The 17,057-nt window shown below is 49.0% G+C and overlaps 1 protein-coding gene across 3 annotated transcripts; it reads right to left on the bottom strand.

Annotated features, from left to right (window-relative positions):
* Positions 1-299: 299 nt before the first annotated feature.
* DIRAS3 (DIRAS family GTPase 3) lies at positions 300-16,728 on the bottom strand. Of its 3 annotated transcripts, none has more exons than XM_063939120.1 (2): positions 16,508-16,728; positions 300-1,678 (listed from the first exon to the last, which is right to left on the bottom strand). In XM_063939120.1, exon 2 carries the CDS (start codon positions 1,580-1,582, stop codon positions 986-988), a length of 597 nt encoding a protein of 198 aa, XP_063795190.1. In that variant the 5' UTR covers positions 1,583-1,678; positions 16,508-16,728; the 3' UTR covers positions 300-985. The 3 variants fall into 3 exon arrangements, with proteins under 3 accessions (XP_063795190.1, XP_063795191.1, XP_063795192.1); XM_063939121.1 differs by lacking the exon at positions 16,508-16,728 and adding an exon at positions 16,291-16,455; XM_063939122.1 differs by lacking the exon at positions 16,508-16,728 and adding an exon at positions 1,974-1,997.
* Positions 16,729-17,057: the final 329 nt, after the last annotated feature.

Genomic DNA, 17,057 nt, shown 5'->3' with positions numbered 1-17,057 from the left:
GAGCTGATTGGCTGATACTTTATCTCTCTCCACTTTACCACTATCCAAGGCTTTCTGATAAGTAAAATGGGAATGATGGGAGGGAGATACCCTGTGGGATTATTTCAGCATTTACATATGCACCTAGTTAACAATGACAATCTCAAATATAACATATCTCTTCTAACAACTGATAACCTTTACCACTTAGTTCGGAGCAGGATTTATCAAATTATGGTTTGAGAACAATATAGGGGCTACATCCCCAACTATAAGCCTGACAAAGGGACATCTCCTCCCACAAATGTCCACTCAATAAGCACAGGGAATATTCTTTATTTCCAGTAAAATCCGCTCTAACACAATGTACAGCTGAAATCGCTATACCAACCGTTGCCAGAATTTACAGGTATCGCACATAGAATGAGTGTCTGAAATATTTCATTATCCTCAATTTCATATTAAAAAGGATGACGTACAAAAACAGGGTCCACTTACATAGCACAAGAGGTTTCAAAAAGAAAAGAAATTAAAGCAGTACAAAGGAAAACCAAACACAAACATAAAAAAAGGTGACCACATATATACGTTTAAATTAAAGCAGCAATTCATTTCCTAAATTCCAAACGTCCCGGCACGCGAATGTTACACAACCCCTTAAGAGCTGTGCAATCTGCAGTCAAAGGCGTTCCAACAAAATTTCATATACAGGAATGGTCCAAAACCGGTCCCTTCCGTGTTGGCGCTAGCTTTGAGACGCACAAATGTTTTAAGTAAGATGACCAACTGCTAAATGACGTTGCACGGACATGCGTATACTGCAGCTTGTCTTCTAAACTTACAGGATGGCTGGATATGGTTGCTATAGTAACCATAATACCACGAAAACCTGGCGCTGTTTCCAGCAAAGTATTCTGACCTAAAAGTTAATGCCTTCTATTATAAATGTCTGAGAAAGTCTGGATTGCTTCATGCCGTAATGCCAGTCCGCTAGTCTGAGGTCATCCTACATTATAGAGCATTTTCCTTTCAGCTTTTCTTTCTTTTTCTGCTGCTTGGACTTTTTCCCGGCCACCTGGAGGCTAACAGTTCTCCTCTTCTCCAAATGTAAAAGCTCCTGGAACAGTTCCTGTACATTGTAGTTAAGTTTGGCAGATGTCTCCATGAATGAGCACTTCCACTTGTTGGCCAAACTATCTCCTTCGCTGGTCTGGACCTCCCTCATGGACTCATCACTCTTATTGCCTACCAGCATGATGGGAATGTTGTGTGTGTCTCCTTTAATCTGACAGATCTGCTCATGTATTGGATGAAGCTCCTCCATGGACTGTCTACTCGTCACTGAGTAGACCAAGATGAAAGCGTGGCCCTTGGAGATGGACAACCTTTGCATGGCAGGGAACTGGTGACTTCCAGTGGTGTCGGTGATCTGTAAGGTGCAAACGTTCTTATCACAGCTGATGACCTGTCTGTAGGTATCTTCTATAGTAGGGATATAGGTTTCCCTAAAAGTTCCCCGTACAAATCGAAGAACCAGGGAACTTTTCCCAACTCCTGCAGCACCGAACACCACCACCTGGTAATGATTGCTTTGCTCTGGCATATTGCTGTCGGGGAAGTGGACCCTTAAAAGGTTTAGAAGGCTTCCGTCTTGAAGGCAGGTATCAGCTGCAGTTACATACCGAGAGGATTCGGACACCTGTTGAGTACAGACATCAGTTAAAGCAATGCAGAGTGACCAAACTCTTACGCAAAGACTTAAAACAGAGATTATTAATAACATAACTGCAACATAATTATTTTTTGAGCACAGTCCTATGATACTTGTGTGCGTTCAGGAGCCTTACGCTGATGATAGTATGCTGCAAAGTAATGAGAAGTGCTGGGGCAGGGATTACCAGCTAACATGTTTTGGTCAGAGCTCAAGATGCTACCCTCATCAACATCTGCATCCTGGAAGGACATGTATAGATAAACGCGATCAGAGAACCTACCTTGCCTGTGCGCACTCTCTTCTCCCAACGCTTCCTGTGGTCTGGAGGAGGTTTAATTGCCACAGCTCTTACAGACAGCTCAGCCGGATGAAATAAAGAGCCCCCTCCCATTTCTCTGGTTTTTTTTTCCCTCTTCCATTATTGGTTTTGTATGACATCGGCAAGATCAGATTATTTCTGCCATCTAGTGGATATCTAAAACTTTCTCTGCTTATTCCTCTGCTTTAGTGAACTGGTTTTTGGAAGAAACCGTTTTACAGGTGTTTGTCTTTGACCCCTAACCACTGGGGAGCCCACAGGACCAGGCTTCCCCCCCCACTTCTAGTGTGTTATATTATTACGTACAAGGTTTTTACTTCTAACTGGAAAGATTAGGCCTGGTATTGTGGAAAGGCACATAGGTTTGGATCTACAGTGAGATTCTTGTCACTTCCAACATAATTTTTTCTATGGGTTTCTCCTTTTCTATATTGAAAATTGTATTATTTATGTGTGTAAAATATGAAAACGTTGGCATAGTGTTTACTAAATAATATCCAGGTAATTATTTTTACAGATGAAAGATTTGTAGCAGTATGTTTTTGTGGTGCGTGGGGAAGCTGGAGCACCTCACGCAAATACATGGGGGAGGGGCACATACAAACTCCACACATAGTGCCTTGGTCAGGAATTAAACTCTTGACACCAGGGTTGAGAAGCTGCAATGCTATCCACGATGGCAACTGAAAGTCACGGTCACACCGTGGTTAAGTAGGGATCCCTAGTTCCGAAGGCAGACGCTTTTTCCACGGATATATACATACAGTGTGTGTTGAACCATTATCCCGTTAACATACAGTATATATAAATGTATAGGCTACTTTTACATAGCATTAAGCAAGGTTTCTTCTGCCAACAAAATATGGCGAGCGATTTAGACAGACCCAGTAATAAAAGAGGATAATTTAAATAAAGGAAGACAAATCAAATATTATACTGTAAATGAGGTTGACCATTGTTATGACAAAACCGAATAAGACAGGTTTATAGGATGACCCTCCTATCTGGGCCGTTAAAGGGTCTTACAATCCTTTACAATTGGAAATGAAAATAGTATTGAACCAAAATTTGGTTGGTTAATATGAAGATTTTCCTTACTAGTTGTCTGAACCACTGCGGATGGTTCACTCTCTTCGAATCACCTACATCCCCCAATTAATATTATGATGACTTGCAGATAATGTTCATTTTTAATTTGCCTTATGGCTAAATAAAATAAATAGCTTGTACACACAGACAGTAAAAACAACAACGATTGTACAAATAAGCAAAACCTTGTACTTTTCTCCTGGCTTTAAATAGAAAGATCATGGTGTGTTCTCAAAGCTTCGCTGCGGCATGACAATACCTCTCTATAGTAACCCATTGTGAAGGAATTGTCCCAATTCATAGATCCTGAAAGGGGCAGATAGTCACCCTAAATGGGTCGTTTCTGGGCTGATAGGTACAGAGTTTGCGTGGATCCAGGGAAGGGATCACTTTATCATGATTTCATGTGTCCATATGTTGGGACTTGGGAGGTCTGTATAATGTACTATGAATTTAATAACCACATCAGTACAGCTTCATTCTTTGCTAGTTCCTGGCTCTAGGAAGACAGTGACTACAGGCACTGTGCTAGCTCCTGGCTCTAGGAAGATAGTGACTTCAGGCACTGTGCCAGCTCCTGGCTCTAGGAAGATCGTGACTACAGGCACTGTGCCAGCTCCTGGCTCTAGGAAGATCGTGACTACAGGCACTGTGCCAGCTCCTGGCTCTAGGAAGATCGTGACTACAGGCACTGTGCTAGCTCCTGGCTCTAGGAAGATAGTGACTACAGGCACTGTGCCAGCTCCTGGCTCTAGGAAGATAGTGACTACAGGCACTGTGCCAGTTCCTGGCTCTAGGAAGACAGTGACTACAGGCACTGTGCCAGTTCCTGGCTCTAGGAAGACAGTGACTACAGGCACTGTGCCAGCTCCTGGCTCTAGGAAGACAGTGACTACAGGCACTGTGCCAGTTCCTGGCTCTAGGAAGACAGTGACTACAGGCACTGTGCCAGTTCCTGGCTCTAGGAAGATAGTGACTACAGGCACTGTGCCAGCTCCTGGCTCTAGGAAGATAGTGACTACAGGCACTGTGCCAGCTCCTGGCTCTAGGAAGATAGTGACTACAGTGCGCTGGCTCTAGGAAGATAGTGACTACAGGCACTGTGCCAGCTCCTGGCTCTAGGAAGATAGTGACTACAGGCACTGTGCCAGCTCCTGGCTCTAGGAAGATAGTGACTACAGGCACTGTGCCAGCTCCTGGCTCTAGGAAGATAGTGACTACAGGCACTGTGCCAGCTCTTAGCTCTAGGAAGATAGTGACTACAGGCACTGTGCTAGCTCCTGGCTCTAGGAAGTTAGTGACTAGTTGAAGTTGGTGAACCTATTCGGGATGCCGGTGTCAGCATTCCAAATAGTGTCGGAATTCCGGCGTTGGTATTCTAACTGGCGGGATTTCGACAGCCGGAATCCTGAACGGATCCCCTGTGCTAGTTCCTGGCTGTGGGCAGTTGGTGATTACAGGCACTGTGCTAGTTCCTGGCTCTGGGCAGACGGTGATTACAGGCACTGTGCTAGTTCCTGGCTCTGGGCAGACGGTGATTACAGGCACTGTGCTAGTTCCTGACTATGGGCGGTAGGTGATTACAGGCACTGTGCTAGTCCTGGCTCTGAGCAGTCAGTGATTACAGTGCTAGTTCCTGGCTCTGGGCAGTGGGTGATTGTAGGCACTGTGCTAGTTCCTGGCTCTGGGCAGTTGGTGATTACAGGCACTGTGCTAGTTCCTGGCTCTGGGCAGTGGGTGATTACATGCACTGTGCTAGTTCCTGGCTCTGGGCAGTTGGTGATTACAGGCACTGTGCTAGTTCCTGGCTCTGGGCAGTGGGTGATTACATGCACTGTGCTAGTTCCTGGCTCTGGGCAGTGGGTGATTACAGGCACTGTGCTAGTTCCTGGCTCTGGGCAGTGGATGATTACAGGCACTGTGCTAGTTCCTGGCTCTGGGCAGTGAGTGATTACAGGCACTGTGCTAGTTCCTGGCTCTGGGCAGTCGGTGATTACAGGCACTGTGCTAGTTCCTGGCTCTGGGCAGTCGGTGATTACAGGCACTGTGCTAGTTCCTGGCTCTGGGCAGTCGGTGATTACAGGCACTGTGCTAGTTCCTGGCTCTGGGCAGTGGGTGACTACAGGCACTGTGCTAGTTCCTGGCTCTAGGAAGATAGTGACTACAGGCACTGTGCTAGCTCCTGGCTCTAGGAAGATAGTGACTACAGGCACTGTGCCAGCTCCTGGCTCTAGGAAGATAGTGACTACAGGCACTGTGCCAGCTCCTGGCTCTAGGAAGATAGTGACTACAGGCACTGTGCCAGCTCTTAGCTCTAGGAAGATAGTGACTACAGGCACTGTGCCAGCTCCTGGCTCTAGGAAGATAGTGACTACAGGCACTGTGCTAGCTCCTGGCTCTAGGAAGATAGTGACTACAGGCACTGTGCCAGCTCCTGGCTCTAGGAAGATAGTGACTACAGGCACTGTGCCAGCTCCTGGCTCTAGGAAGATAGTGACTACATGCACTGTGCCAGCTCCTGGCTCTAGGAAGATAGTGACTACATGCACTGTGCCAGCTCCTGGCTCTAGGAAGATAGTGACTACAGGCACTGTGCTAGCTCCTGGCTCTAGGAAGTTAGTGACTACTTGAAGTTAGTGAACCTATTCGGGATGCCGGTGTCAGCATTCCAAATAGTGTCGGAATTCCGGCGTTGGTATTCTGACTGGCGGGATTTCGACAGCCGGAATCCTGAACGGATCCCCTGTGCTAGTTCCTGGCTGTGGGCAGTGGGTGATTACAGGCACTGTGCTAGTTCCTAGCTGTGGGCAGTGGGTGATTACAGGCACTGTGCTAGTTCCTGGCTGTGGGCAGTGGGTGATTACAGGCACTGTGCTAGTTCCTGGCTCTGGGTGATTACAGGCACTGTGCTAGTTCCTGGCTCTGGGCAGTGGGTGATTACAGGCACTGTGCTAGTTCCTGGCTCTGGGCAGTGGGTGATTACAGGCACTGTGCTAGTTCCTGGCTCTGGGCAGTGGGTGATTACAGGCACTGTGCTAGTTCCTGGCTCTGGGCAGTGGGTGATTACAGGCACTGTGCTAGTTCCTGGCTCTGGGCAGTGGGTGATTACAGGCACTGTGCTAGTTCCTGGCTCTGGGCAGTGGGTGATTACAGGCACTGTGCTAGTTCCTGGCTCTGGGCAGTGGGTGATTACAGGCACTGTGCTAGTTCCTGGCTCTGGGCAGTGGGTGATTACAGGCACTGTGCTAGTTCCTGGCTCTGGGCAGTGGGTGATTACAGGCACTGTGCTAGTTCCTGGCTGTGGGCAGTGGGTGATTATAGACACTGTGCTAGTTCCTGGCTCTGGGCAGTCGGTGATTACAGACGCTGTGCTAGTTCCCGGCTCTGGGCAGGTGGTGATTACAGGTGCTGTGCTAGTTCCAGGATCTGAGCAGTTGGTGATTTCAGGCACTGTGCTAGTTCCCGGCTCTGGGCAGTCGGTGATTACAGGCACTGTGCTAGTTCCCGGCTCTGGGCAGGTGGTGATTACAGGTGCTGTGCTAGTTCCTGACTCTGGGCAGTGAGTGATTACAGGCACTGTGCTAGTTCCTGACTCTATGCAGACGGTGATTACAGGCACTGTGCTAGTTCCTGACTCTGGGCAGTCAGTGACTACAGGTACAGAATCAAAATAAAAAATGCTTGCCACTAGGATTCTCTTGTAGTGAACAGGTGAACTTGTTATATGTCAGCTGAAATCTCCAGCGGAGAAATTGACGAGTTAAGGTGGTTACACACTAGTAGATATATCTGCAGATCAATTGATCTGCAGATAAATCTATGGACGGATCGGGCAGTGTGTTGAGCATACACACTGCCCGATCCGTCGGGGACTGACTTCATGAACTGGGCGGGGGCGTGTACACACGCCCGCTCAGTTCAGCTGTCAATCACCGCCGGCCGGCGCAGCATGTGTACGGGCGGTCGGCCGACCGCCGTACACATACAGCGACGCGCCAATATATCGGTAGATATATTGGGCGTCGGCTGTGCAGCGGGGCCGACGCGATACGTCTGTGAACGACGGAGTTCACAGACGTATCGACCGTACACACTGGCCGACGGACCCGTGATATATCGGCCGTTCAAGAGAACGGCCGATATATTGGCCAGTGTGTACGGGCCTTTAGAAATTCATGTTAGAGACAACATAAATAAATATTGACAGATCCGCTTTTAAGCAGCAAATAACATTGAAAAGGAAGAAGACAAGTCAAATGCATTTCCCGCGAGGCCACGTCCCTTGTCCCCGCAAGGCCACGTCCCTTTGTTCGGAAACACAAAATTCCTGATCGAGACTTTCAATAGGTTGGGAGGTTGGGGGTATTTATTAAAGTGATTTTGCAGGTAATCCTTGCAATATGTAAGCATCCCCAGGATACAGTAACAGCCCCCCTACATCTCTATATTGTGAGATTTGCCAAACTTGGTAAATTGGCCGGCCTCGTTAGCTAATGCATCGCAATTTACAAGCTAAACACTCGCATATGCATGATGACTGCGCTGGGGCAATAGCACGCCTGGTTCCTGAACCAGCAATGAAAGTTATCGCATCCTTTTACACGTCGCAGGGAGGGGCTCGTATGGAAGCGTGTGATTCTTGTTACATACCGGTGATACATAATTTCTTATTGCTACAATAACTGTCAATAAGAAATAATTATCGTGACCAAGTCCTGATAATCTATAAATAGGTCTCTAAATATATTTAGAAACATATCTAAGCCGTAGAGAAAATAAATCTACGCACCAAATGGAAGAACAACAACAAAGGCAATATAATGCAGGACAGAGGCCCAACCAAATGAACAGCAACCAGGGTCGGATTAACAGTCGGAAGGTATAGCTGCAGCTCCAGGGGGTATGGGTCGTAGGGTTGACTCAACTTAGGTCGACAGTCATTAGGTCGACAGGTGAAAAGGTCGACATGAGTTTTGGGACTTTTTTGGGTGTCATTTTCTTCGTAAAAAGTGACGGGGAACCCAATTAGTGCACCGTGTCCGCTCACCATGATTTGGGCGAGGTTACCGTTCCCAATTGTAGTCCTCGTGGATCGTAAAGTATGAAAAAGTCCCCAATTTTTTTTAAATGTGTCTGTCGACCTAAGTTGTGTCGACCTAACGACCGTATACCCGCTCCAGGCCCCCCATGAAAATCGGACCGCAGCCCACAGGATCCATTGGAGACAGGATTTACTTACGTTTTACTCGGTGTGCATAATATTAAATTATATTAGATGATAGAAATTTCACTCCAACTTAACTCACAGTGACAACAAATTGCGCAGTGATAAAATGCCAACCAATCAGCTCCTGTCATGTTACAGGCTGCGTTTGAAAAATGACAGTTAGCAGCTGATTGGTTGGCACTTTATCACTGTGCAATTTATCACTCTCCAAATCGTGATAAATCTGGGCTATACATTTGTTAAGAGGGAAACAGGTGAAGGACGTACTTAACACCTCTCTGATTTCCGACAGAAATACGATTTTCTTTTAAATCCCCCGACTATTGCCGGTGACCCCTTTATCGCTGAAGACTGATCTAGTCACTCATAAATAATACAATCTCCATCTTTACTGACAAAGCAAGAGTCACTCGCGCCCATGGTTGTGCAAGGAATCTTTAGCAGAACTCACCGAGTGGCCGCTGGGAAACAACCCATCTCGCTGCACTACAGAAATTCTCACCCCTCCAAAGTCCAGCACCGGCATCCGCAGAGCTATTAGAACACAGTGAAAATGGCTCAGCGGCCATTTTCATGGAGTTCTGCGCACGCGCAGTAGAGTAATCTCAGGGAAAATGGCCATCGCGCCATTTTCCCGGAGATCTGCGCATGCGCAGTAGAGTCTGAGCCCTCTAGTGCTCAGACTCTACAGCGCTCCGGGCAGAGAGGAAGGGGCCCGAACGGAGGAGGCTGAACACGGGCCTCTACCTCTCTTAAAACGCCCCTGACTGTATGAGCACTTATACAGACACCAATCTGCATCTAATACCACTTTCACACCGCACAAATAACCCGGTATATCGACCCGGCATATTGCATATAGCAGTGTGCGATAACATCATCTTCAAACCGTCCACCTTTACCATTGTTGCTGACATTCTGGCTGCCTCCTACGGTGGGAGACAGCCAGGTCGGTTTAGCAGGGAGCGTGGCGCAGCACAGGGGCGCGTGATGGGGAGGAGCAGTGGGCGTGGTGCATCACAGGGAGGCATGATGGGGAGGAGCAAGCGGTGTGGCCATGAGTTTGCATCATTGTGGCCCCGCCCCCTCTACACTATGCCGAGATTACCTGCATAGTGGAGCAGGGCGCAGCGTCACAATGGCGCAAATTGCGTCATCAGCACCCCCGCTGCAAGGGCTCTATGAGCATTTTACCTAAGGGTGCGGGAATTTGGCTGTCGGCCGGGAGACTTGCAGACCTTTCCGGGTGGCCGGGAGCCAGTGGTGCAAGTAGGAAAAATGTGTTACGGGTACTGTGTGCGCGCGGCGAAGGCGTGAGCGCAAAAAAATGGGTGTGACCAAATTCCACATGGGGCGTGGCCAATGAAAATGGGGGCGTGATACACATATGGGGGGAGGGGCAGATACACGTATGACCCCAATAGTGCCAGATACACGTTGCCCCACAGTGCCAGATATACAAATGTCCCCAGAGTGCCAGATACACAAATGCCCCCATAGTGCCAGATATGCCCCCAGTGCCAGATATGCCCCCAGTGCCAGATATGCCCCCCAGTGCCAGGTACACAAGCCCCCCAGTGCCAGATATCCCAGGTGCCAGGTATACATGCCCCCCCCCCCAGTGCCAGATATCCCCCAGTGCCAGGTATACATGCCCCCCCCCCCAATGCCAGATATCCCCCAGTGCCAGGTATACATGCCCCCCCCCCCCCCGAGCCAGATATCCCCCAGTGTCAAGTATACATGCCCCCCCTCCCCCCTGCTTACCGCTGCCATCCTGTCTGTGTGAGGGAAGGAGAGCGCATTCTGCGGTGCGAGCTCTGATTGGCTCACGGATCGGCGCTGAATTAAACTGAGACACCCGCCGGAGACTGAGGGGAAGGAGAGGCGCAGGCTGCGCTCTCCTTCCCTCACATCAGCGGCGGGTGAGGAGCGGCGGCCCGTCGGTGTAGGTACGGTGTACCCACTGCTAAATTCTTACGGGTACGCCGTACCCACCTGTACCCACACACTTGCACCACTGCCGGGAGCACCACCCAGGCGCCTCCCTGACATTCAGGAAGAGTAAGCAAGTATGACCTTTAATGACTTCACACTAGATTTGCAGGCAGACATTGGTGCAGTGTGAAAGGCGATGATCTGGGAATTATCCGGGTCCAATGTGCAGTGAGAGGGGTATGAGAGGGGTATGAACAGATGTAACACGGGTGGAAAACATATTTATTAACCTGGCACAGACCCGGGATTTTGGTCTGAAAATGGTATAGGATTCTTCACTTTCCCAGCAAAGTCTAACTGTCCCCGTTATCAGTAAATACCATATTAATTAAAGGGGTAATATGAATGAACTGATGAGAGATTATATGAGAGGAGGATATTTCCACCGGGTCTGGGACTGAGGGTCGACAGCACAAAGGTCGACACACCTTAGGTCGACGCCAATTGGTGGACACACCTTAGGTCGACATGGACAACAGGTCGACAGGAACAAGGTCGACATGGAAAAAGGTCGACATGAGTTTTTAATGTTTTTTTGGTGTCGTTTTCTTCGTAGAGCGACCAGGAACCCCAATTAGTGCACCGCTTCGCTCGCCATGCTTCGGGCATGGTGCCTTCGCTCCACTACCGCTTCGCTCGGCACACTTTACCGTTCCAATCGTAGTCCACGTGGATCGTTAAGTATGAAAAGGTTCAAAAAAAGAAAAAAATCGTGAAAAACCCGTGTCGACCTTTTTCCATGTCGACCTTGTTCCTGTCGACCTTTTGTCCATGTCGACCTAAGGTGTGTCGACCAATTGGCATCGACCTAAGGTGTGTCGACCTGGAGTCCGGATACCATTTCCACCATATCTGCATGAAGCTGCAGTATGTGTGATGTAATACAATGTGCGAGCAGATGGCGCTGCGCTTATGGAACCAAATATTGGGGGTCATTCTGACCCGATTGCATGCTGCAGTTTATCGCAGCGGTGCGATCGGGTCAGAACTGTGCATGCTCCGCAGTGCGCCGGGGCATGCCAGACGGCCGAAGGCTGTCTGACTGCTACGATCGCCTCTGCCTGATTGACAGGCAGAGGCGGTCGCTGGGCAGGGGGACGGGGCCGGAACGGCGACATTTGGCTGCCGTTTCGTGGGCGCGGTCCGGCCAACGCAAGTGTGGCCGGACCGTTGGGGGGGCGGGGCACTGTGACTGCGTGACGTCATACGCAGTCGCTGCTGGCCGGGGAGCGAGGAGTAGCTCCCGGCCAGCACGCTAAAGCTGCGCTGATCGGGAGCTACTCTTGAAGTGCAAAGGCATAGCCGCTGTGTGATGCCTTTGCACTTCTGTGGGGGGGGGGGGGGGGGCGGACTGACATGCGGGCAGACTAGCCCTGTGCTAGGCGTCCCCCCGCATGTCAGTGTGAATGATCGTAGCTGTGCTAAATTTAGCACAGCTACGATCAACTCGGAATGACCCCCCATTGTGCGCAGGCAATGCTAGCATCCACATTTGGAAAATGGAAATACATAATTGCAGTAGGTTACAGTAGTTCAGAAGGGAGAAGATGAGGGTTTTTTATTTTTTTATTTTAAAGGATCACAGTTATTTTTCTTTGATTTAAATCAGAGTGTAAGCTCTTGGGCATATGAGAAACTATGAGCTGCTCAGAATGAGTCCTTGTGGTGCACAGAAGATTGAGCAAGTTCTTATTACACACTTAATGTGGGCAAGCCAATTGCGGGTGATGTCTATTGGAATGGCGGCACTTCGGGGCCACCAACGTTGACAATTTTACCTCGCATTCCACAGAGGTGCACAGGACAATCAGCGATGTCAGAGTACCCTGCGAACATTGCAAGGAAATGTGTATAATTGTGTCTGTTCCTATATCTCCCAGAAGTGGAGACATAAGAGTCACTTTCTGTAATTAACAGTAATTGAAGCTAGGTACACTCTGTGCAATTATCAGGCCGATCAGATAATTCTCTGCCGGTCGGTCCGATTATAGCACAGTATTTACACAGCACCCGGAACGACGGTCGTTTACAAACCAGCCGGACATCGGGAGTGTGACGCAGCGTTCATTGATCCTGATGGACTGATAACTTGCGTCATATGCAGCGTGTACACGATCGGCCCAACAAAGGGCATGTAAAAACATCACCTCAACAACATTCATCATTCAGGTAGGAGCGGTAACTGCGCTACGCGTGTACAGGACATCGGATGGCCATAGCATCGTTCCTCTTATCTGTCTGGTGTGTACCTCCTGCAGCTTACTTCTCCTGCCTGCTCTCCTCACAGTGGGTCTGTCGGCATTTAGAAGACGTACATTTGACATTGATGGGGCAGATGTACTAAGCTTTGGGGAGTGATAAAGTGGAGAGAGATAGGCTGACCATATTATCCCTTTTTCGTGGGACACTCATGAATTACACAGGCTCTGTGGCTGCTTAAAACCAGGTGAAATGCAGGCTTGTAGTCAGCTAGCCACAGAACCTGCGTAATTTATGAGTGTCCCAGGTAAAAGGGATAATATGGTCAGCCGGCTTACGGTCATTAGGTCGACAGGCATTGGGTCAACCACTATTGGTCGACATGCATTAGGCCGACGTGGTTACTAGGCCAACATGGAAAAAGGTCGACATGAGTTTTTAATGTTTTTTTGGTGTCGTTTTCTTCGTAGAGCGACCAGGAACCCCAATTAGTGCACCGCTTCGCTCGCCATGCTTCGGGCATGGTGCCTTCGCTCCACTACCGCTTCGCTCGGCACACTTTACCGTTCCAATCGTAGTCCACGTGGATCGTTAAGTATGAAAAGGTTCAAAAAAAGAAAAAAATCGTGAAAAACCCGTGTCGACCTTTTTCCATGTCGACCTTGTTCCTGTCGACCTTTTGTCCATGTCGACCTAAGGTGTGTCGACCAATTGGCATCGACCTAAGGTGTGTCGACCTGGAGTCCGGATACCATTTCCACCATATCTGCATGAAGCTGCAGTATGTGTGATGTAATACAATGTGCGAGCAGATGGCGCTGCGCTTATGGAACCAAATATTGGGGGTCATTCTGACCCGATTGCATGCTGCAGTTTATCGCAGCGGTGCGATCGGGTCAGAACTGTGCATGCTCCGCAGTGCGCCGGGGCATGCCAGACGGCCGAAGGCTGTCTGACTGCTACGATCGCCTCTGCCTGATTGACAGGCAGAGGCGGTCGCTGGGCAGGGGGACGGGGCCGGAACGGCAACATTTGGCTGCCGTTTCGTGGGCGCGGTCCGGCCAACGCAAGTGTGGCCGGACCGTTGGGGGGGCGGGGCACTGTGACTGCGTGACGTCATACGCAGTCGCTGCTGGCCGGGGAGCGAGGAGTAGCTCCCGGCCAGCACGCTAAAGCTGCGCTGATCGGGAGCTACTCTTGAAGTGCAAAGGCATAGCCGCTGTGTGATGCCTTTGCACTTCTGTGGGGGGGGGGGGGGGGGCGGACTGACATGCGGGCAGACTAGCCCTGTGCTAGGCGTCCCCCCGCATGTCAGTGTGAATGATCGTAGCTGTGCTAAATTTAGCACAGCTACGATCAACTCGGAATGACCCCCCATTGTGCGCAGGCAATGCTAGCATCCACATTTGGAAAATGGAAATACATAATTGCAGTAGGTTACAGTAGTTCAGAAGGGAGAAGATGAGGGTTTTTTATTTTTTTATTTTAAAGGATCACAGTTATTTTTCTTTGATTTAAATCAGAGTGTAAGCTCTTGGGCATATGAGAAACTATGAGCTGCTCAGAATGAGTCCTTGTGGTGCACAGAAGATTGAGCAAGTTCTTATTACACACTTAATGTGGGCAAGCCAATTGCGGGTGATGTCTATTGGAATGGCGGCACTTCGGGGCCACCAACGTTGACAATTTTACCTCGCATTCCACAGAGGTGCACAGGACAATCAGCGATGTCAGAGTACCCTGCGAACATTGCAAGGAAATGTGTATAATTGTGTCTGTTCCTATATCTCCCAGAAGTGGAGACATAAGAGTCACTTTCTGTAATTAACAGTAATTGAAGCTAGGTACACTCTGTGCAATTATCAGGCCGATCAGATAATTCTCTGCCGGTCGGTCCGATTATAGCACAGTATTTACACAGCACCCGGAACGACGGTCGTTTACAAACCAGCCGGACATCGGGAGTGTGACGCAGCGTTCATTGATCCTGATGGACTGATAACTTGCGTCATATGCAGCGTGTACACGATCGGCCCAACAAAGGGCATGTAAAAACATCACCTCAACAACATTCATCATTCAGGTAGGAGCGGTAACTGCGCTACGCGTGTACAGGACATTGGATGGCCATAGCATCGTTCCTCTTATCTGTCTGGTGTGTACCTCCTGCAGCTTACTTCTCCTGCCTGCTCTCCTCACAGTGGGTCTGTCGGCATTTAGAAGACGTACATTTGACATTGATGGGGCAGATGTACTAAGCTTTGGGGAGTGATAAAGTGGAGAGAGATAGGCTGACACTCATGAATTACACAGGCTCTGTGGCTGCTTAAAACCAGGTGAAATGCAGGCTTGTAGTCAGCTAGCCACAGAACCTGCGTAATTTATGAGTGTCCCAGGTAAAAGGGATAATATGGTCAGCCGGCTTACGGTCATTAGGTCGACAGGCATTGGGTCAACCACTATTGGTCGACATGCATTAGGCCGACGTGGTTACTAGGCCAACATGGAAAAAGGTTGACATGAGTTTTTCACTTTTTTTTTTTTTTACTTTTTCATACTTCACGATCCACATGGACTACGATTGGGAACGGTAATCTGTGCCGAACGCAGCGGTAGCGGAGCGAGGCACCATACCCGAAGCTTGCAAGCCATGCGAGGGGACATGGTGCAATAATTGGGGTTCCCCGTTAATTTATGCAGAAAACGACACCAAAAAAGTAAAAAAACTAATGTCAGCCTAGTACATGTTGACCTAATTACCTCGTCGACCTAGTGACCCATACCCGGTCAGCCTAAGAGAGATAAAGTACCAACCAAGCAGCTCCTACCTGTCACATCTGCCCCAGAGTTTTTTTTTTATGTTTTTTTAAACAGAGCATAATGTATCATAAGCAAATGAGACGCTGGCTCTAACATCACACCCACGCTGCGCCCTCCTATGTCACATCCAGCGGGAGAGCTGTAGGATAAAGCGCATGGGATGAGCATGACCCAAACTTTGGCAATATGGGGGAGAACGTCATTTGTTTTCTCTGTAAAGCACATACTCTGTTGCATAAGGATTTATGTAAAACATACATCACTCATCTGACTCCTGAGTATCTGAGGCTGAAGCTGTGTACACACCGTGAGATATTTACTTGCGATTCTGACTATATAGCCAAAATCGCACATAGCCAGTATCGCAAGCACAGTCATCTAGCCTCGCGATACCGACCTAGTCCCTATCGCATAATGAGAATCAGGTATAGCCCGAATCTCACCGTGTGTACACACCTTTAGTCCACTTGTGACTCTCCCTTTGACGCAGAACTACATGCTGAGACTGATAGTTCCACAGCAGCTGACGAGGAACTGGTTGCCTACTTGTATAGCAACCAATCGGCTTTTAAACAACATTTGTCAGACGCATTCTATAAAATTATATGTAGCAGCTGATTGGCTGCCATGGGCAACTTCTCCACTCTTTTCACTGCTTCATGAATAGACCCCTATGTACGAAGACTTGGAGAGAGAAAACGTGGACGGAGATAAACTACCAACCAACCAGCTCCTAACTGTCAATTTTCAAACACAGCCTGTAACATGGCAACTAGGAGCTGATTGGCTGGTACTTTATCTCTTTCCAAGGCTTAGTAAATAGACCCCATATAGTCCCACAACAGCTGCAGTGCAGGAAACCACATCCACTCTACACACATACAGCACAGTCAGGGTTATACACAGAGAAGTGTATGAGCAGTATTTGCAGTTACATTATAATACCTGAATGCATTACTAATAAATGCATGACTTCCAGCAGTGTGACATGATCCACCCTGGAGAGAGGACAGGGACTGTGTGTAGTGAGGAGACACCGCCTGCAGCTCACATCTGGGAAGATGCCTCTGTCTCAGGGACTGTCAGTGCCCGGCCCATGTGAATACCCCAGCCTGCAAAGCTGTCCACATCCCCATGTGCATTCAATGCGGTAGCAACTTACCTGGACAGGTCGGTGGGACTGGAAACTACAAACTGCAGGGTTGTAGCTCACCCTGCAAAATCCAAGGGCAGGGCCATTCCATTATGCATCTCTTGTAGAGGGGTCACCGGTGTAAGGAACCCAGCAGCATCACATAAACGCCCTTTAATTCCCTCTGCAGGTGAGCCAGTGCACCTGTTCCCCCTCAGCTCGCTATTGTTACAACAAGTGCCAATGTCACCGCACCTGAGAAACCCCAGCATTAGGTGGGTGTTAGGGACCGGACACCCCCCCACGGTTCATTCATGTTTTGCAGAAGTGGAACATCCCATTCATGCAGCTGCTGCAGAGGGAGAGTGGTTAACTCCTTGCGCGCTGGAGAGATCTTCAGCCCATGGCGAGGCGCTGGTTGCATGGAGCTTGCATCATTCAGGGGGTTAATGGTGTTCGTGTAAAACCTGGAGTCTGTTACAGAGGCTGCTTATTATTCATGTGTCATTACCAACGTGTTCATGGCAGGAGGGGGGCAGATTTGGGCACCTTATCTTTGGCTCAGGCCCCCTCACACCTG

The sequence above is a fragment of the Pseudophryne corroboree genome, chromosome 9, assembly GCF_028390025.1.
Source record: "Pseudophryne corroboree isolate aPseCor3 chromosome 9, aPseCor3.hap2, whole genome shotgun sequence".
Taxonomy (NCBI): Eukaryota; Metazoa; Chordata; class Amphibia; order Anura; family Myobatrachidae; genus Pseudophryne; species Pseudophryne corroboree.
This window is presented reverse-complemented; position numbering and strand designations above follow the sequence as displayed.